Source organism: Phaethon lepturus, unplaced genomic scaffold (assembly GCF_000687285.1).
Source record: "Phaethon lepturus isolate BGI_N335 unplaced genomic scaffold, ASM68728v1 scaffold47661, whole genome shotgun sequence".
In the NCBI taxonomy this organism is placed as follows: Eukaryota; Metazoa; Chordata; class Aves; order Phaethontiformes; family Phaethontidae; genus Phaethon; species Phaethon lepturus.
The window spans coordinates 2,301-5,098 of NW_010519339.1; the positions used below are offsets into that span (position 1 = coordinate 2,301).

Below are 2,798 nucleotides of genomic sequence, written 5' to 3' on the forward strand. Positions count from 1 at the left end.
AACCAGGTATGTTCTCTTTGTTAAAGGGCCCCAGGGCTTCACTGAAGTGCATTTTTGCGGTACTGTTATTCAAATAGAGCTGTGTCTGGTGCTTTGCTCTCGATGATGTCAGTCGTCTGCTAATGACACTGACCTAAAGCTTGTTGTGGTATCAGGCACCTTGTTTAGCCTCTGTCTTAGATTGTCCCTCCGAAAATGGGGAGAATTGATTTCTGGAGTTCCTATGTAAGCATGGGGTGCAAAGACTTTTCATGCAAGTGACCCTGAACTTCCCTTAGTGTTCCTTGCCTAGTGCAATACTCCAGTAAAAAACTGGTTCTTTGTTTCATTTCTCAACAGAATAGAATCTGTTGGTTTTGCATTACATGTATGATAACTTCTCTGAGCATCTCTGAATGCTGGTAAGCCTTCCTAGAATGTCTCTGACCTACTCCATTTCTACCCTGTTTGACAGTGCCCTGTTTGGAATGTAACAAAACTCTAGACTTGAATTAACTAGCTCTTCCTGATTCTTCATCTTTCATGGTTAAAGTAGTTGCTGCAAAAGAAATTAGAGGTGGCACACAACTAGCAATATTTTGCACAGAGCAGTTGGCATTCAAACTGTAGCTGCGGAGATGACTGCAGAGGGGGAGGAGAATTCATCTTAGGAGCAGTTACGCACCACTGGTATACTGGTGTGGGTCAGTGTGGTCACACCATGCTTCAAGCTGACTAGGTGAAATACATTCTGATAACTGACAGCTGGGCTGGTTGCTCCTGAAAAGGGATGATCTATCTGAAAGGGCAGTAATCTTCCAGTAGTGAGAGGAGTTACTTTTGGGGCCAATTCATTACTGCAGCTGGAGAGTTTTCTCTTGATTTATGAAACCAGAAGCTGATGTATCTCTACCCAGAGCAGAGCATGTTTTTGTGATTCAGTTGCTTGCCCATTAACGAGTAGACCATGGATAGCTTAAAATATTGTACTGGATATGTTTTAGGCATGACCCGTGATGACTTGTTCAACACCAATGCTAGCATTGTTGCTACTTTGACATCTGCCTGTGCAAAGCACTGTCCAGAAGCCATGATCTGTATTATTTCTAACCCGGTAAGTGCTTGCTGGAGACCTTGAAATTGTAGAGGAAAAAACATCCAGAATGAGGATACTAGAGTAATCTGTAAGGTCCTGATAGTTTTGACCAGTATCTTTAAGATCCACAGGGTATTTGCAGGAAAGGAGTAAAACCCTGGTTCTACTAACCCATTTTTCTTGGGCTATATTGAAGCCCGATGAAACTTTGATATGAAAGTGTTTAATATCTCAATATCTGTATAACTATGGTTATAATACATGTATTAGCTGGAATAGAAGTCTTGGCTCACTAAGGGAGGAGCCTTTGTAGTGTGAATGAATAAATTATTTAAAATGGAATTTTTTAATGCCAGCTGGACTCTTCAGTTTAAGAATTAAAATAATTTGCTACAGTTGACTTCAAGTTGGAAGTATACTTTGAGTTGTTTACTGGCCTGTTCAGTTCATGTGTTGGTTTCACTATTACACAGGTTTTAATGAATGCTTGCCTGTTCTTGCTTATAGGTAAATTCAACCATCCCAATAACTTCAGAAGTCTTCAAAAAGCATGGTGTGTATAATCCCAACAGAATCTTCGGCGTTACGACGCTGGACATTGTCAGAGCAAATACTTTTGTGGCTGAACTAAAGGTAGGTCATCGTAACAATTGCTGGGGGAGGGATATGGTGCACTTTGGTCATTAGATCTATCAGAAATGCTTTTAAAATCACTACACAGAGACAGAAGGGCTCGGATTTCTGTGGAGCTAGAGGGGAAGGCAGTGATTCCCTGTTTCTGTTCTCTGGAGGAGCCTTGGGATAGGGTTTCTTGCAAAATGTGGTTCAAGAGACTTTGACCTTTCCTTTTCATAGCTGTCCCCTGTGAGCGAGCTACATGTTCACTTTAATTCTGCTGGCATTTTCAGCCCTGCTGGTGCAACCGGAGGAGAGGGTTGAATTGTAGTATGTACTTGCAAGTCAAACTGTCTGTGCTGTGTGTTACAGGATATTCTGCAAGGTGTCAGGAGCTGTAACAGGTTACTGCTCTTAACAGCCCTGGTGGAGTTTGTACTTGTGCTGCTATTTATCTGAGCTTGCATTAATAATATTCTGTAAGTGTCTCAAGTTATCAAAGTAATCTGGAGCTCAGCTGTTTAGATCTGCCTTTGTCCCTGGCATGTAGCTGTCTCTGAGACTTCTTCCCTCTGTAGTCCTGGGTTATAGATGTGTCCAAAAACACTGGGCAGCAAAGGAAGTGTGATGTTTTTAAATGTTTTTCTTGTCTGTATGCTGCAGCAGGTGGAAAGTTTCATGTTTCTCTTAGGGCTTAGATCCAGCTCGAGTAAGTGTTCCGGTTATCGGTGGCCATGCTGGGAAGACTATCATCCCTCTGATCTCTCAGGTAAGTCATAATTACTGCCGTGTGTGGCATTACACTCATCGATACGTTGGAGCTGATATAAGGTGCCTTTGCAGTGACAGTCTTCCCCGCTTTTGTGGCTGTTTTCATTCTGAGATGAGGTGCCAGATACTGGGAGGCCGTGAGCTAAATCCGAAGTCCTCTAGGTGGTTTAAATAGCTTCATTCTTTCTCCTCGAAAGGAGTTTTTGGATAAGAACTGAGGTGGTGTGTGGGTATCGGGTGTCTTGGCACTGCTTGTTTTGGGTGTTATTTTTTGTGACAGGTATTTCATGATATGACTACCTTGCTTCAGCAAGGCAAATTGATTTGTGGGTTTGTG

The 2,798-nt window shown here is 42.4% G+C and overlaps 1 protein-coding gene across 1 annotated transcript in view; it reads left to right on the forward strand.

Moving 5' to 3' along the window:
* The first annotated feature begins 981 nt into the window (after positions 1 to 981).
* Positions 982 to 2,798, forward strand: part of MDH2 (malate dehydrogenase 2, NAD (mitochondrial)) — a 4,684-nt gene continuing 2,867 nt past the window's right edge. Inside the window, 3 exon segments of the mRNA XM_010297006.1 lie at positions 982 to 1,093; positions 1,583 to 1,708; positions 2,382 to 2,459. Of these exon segments, the coding sequence (XP_010295308.1) occupies positions 986 to 1,093; positions 1,583 to 1,708; positions 2,382 to 2,459 (312 nt within the window). The 5' untranslated portion in view covers positions 982 to 985.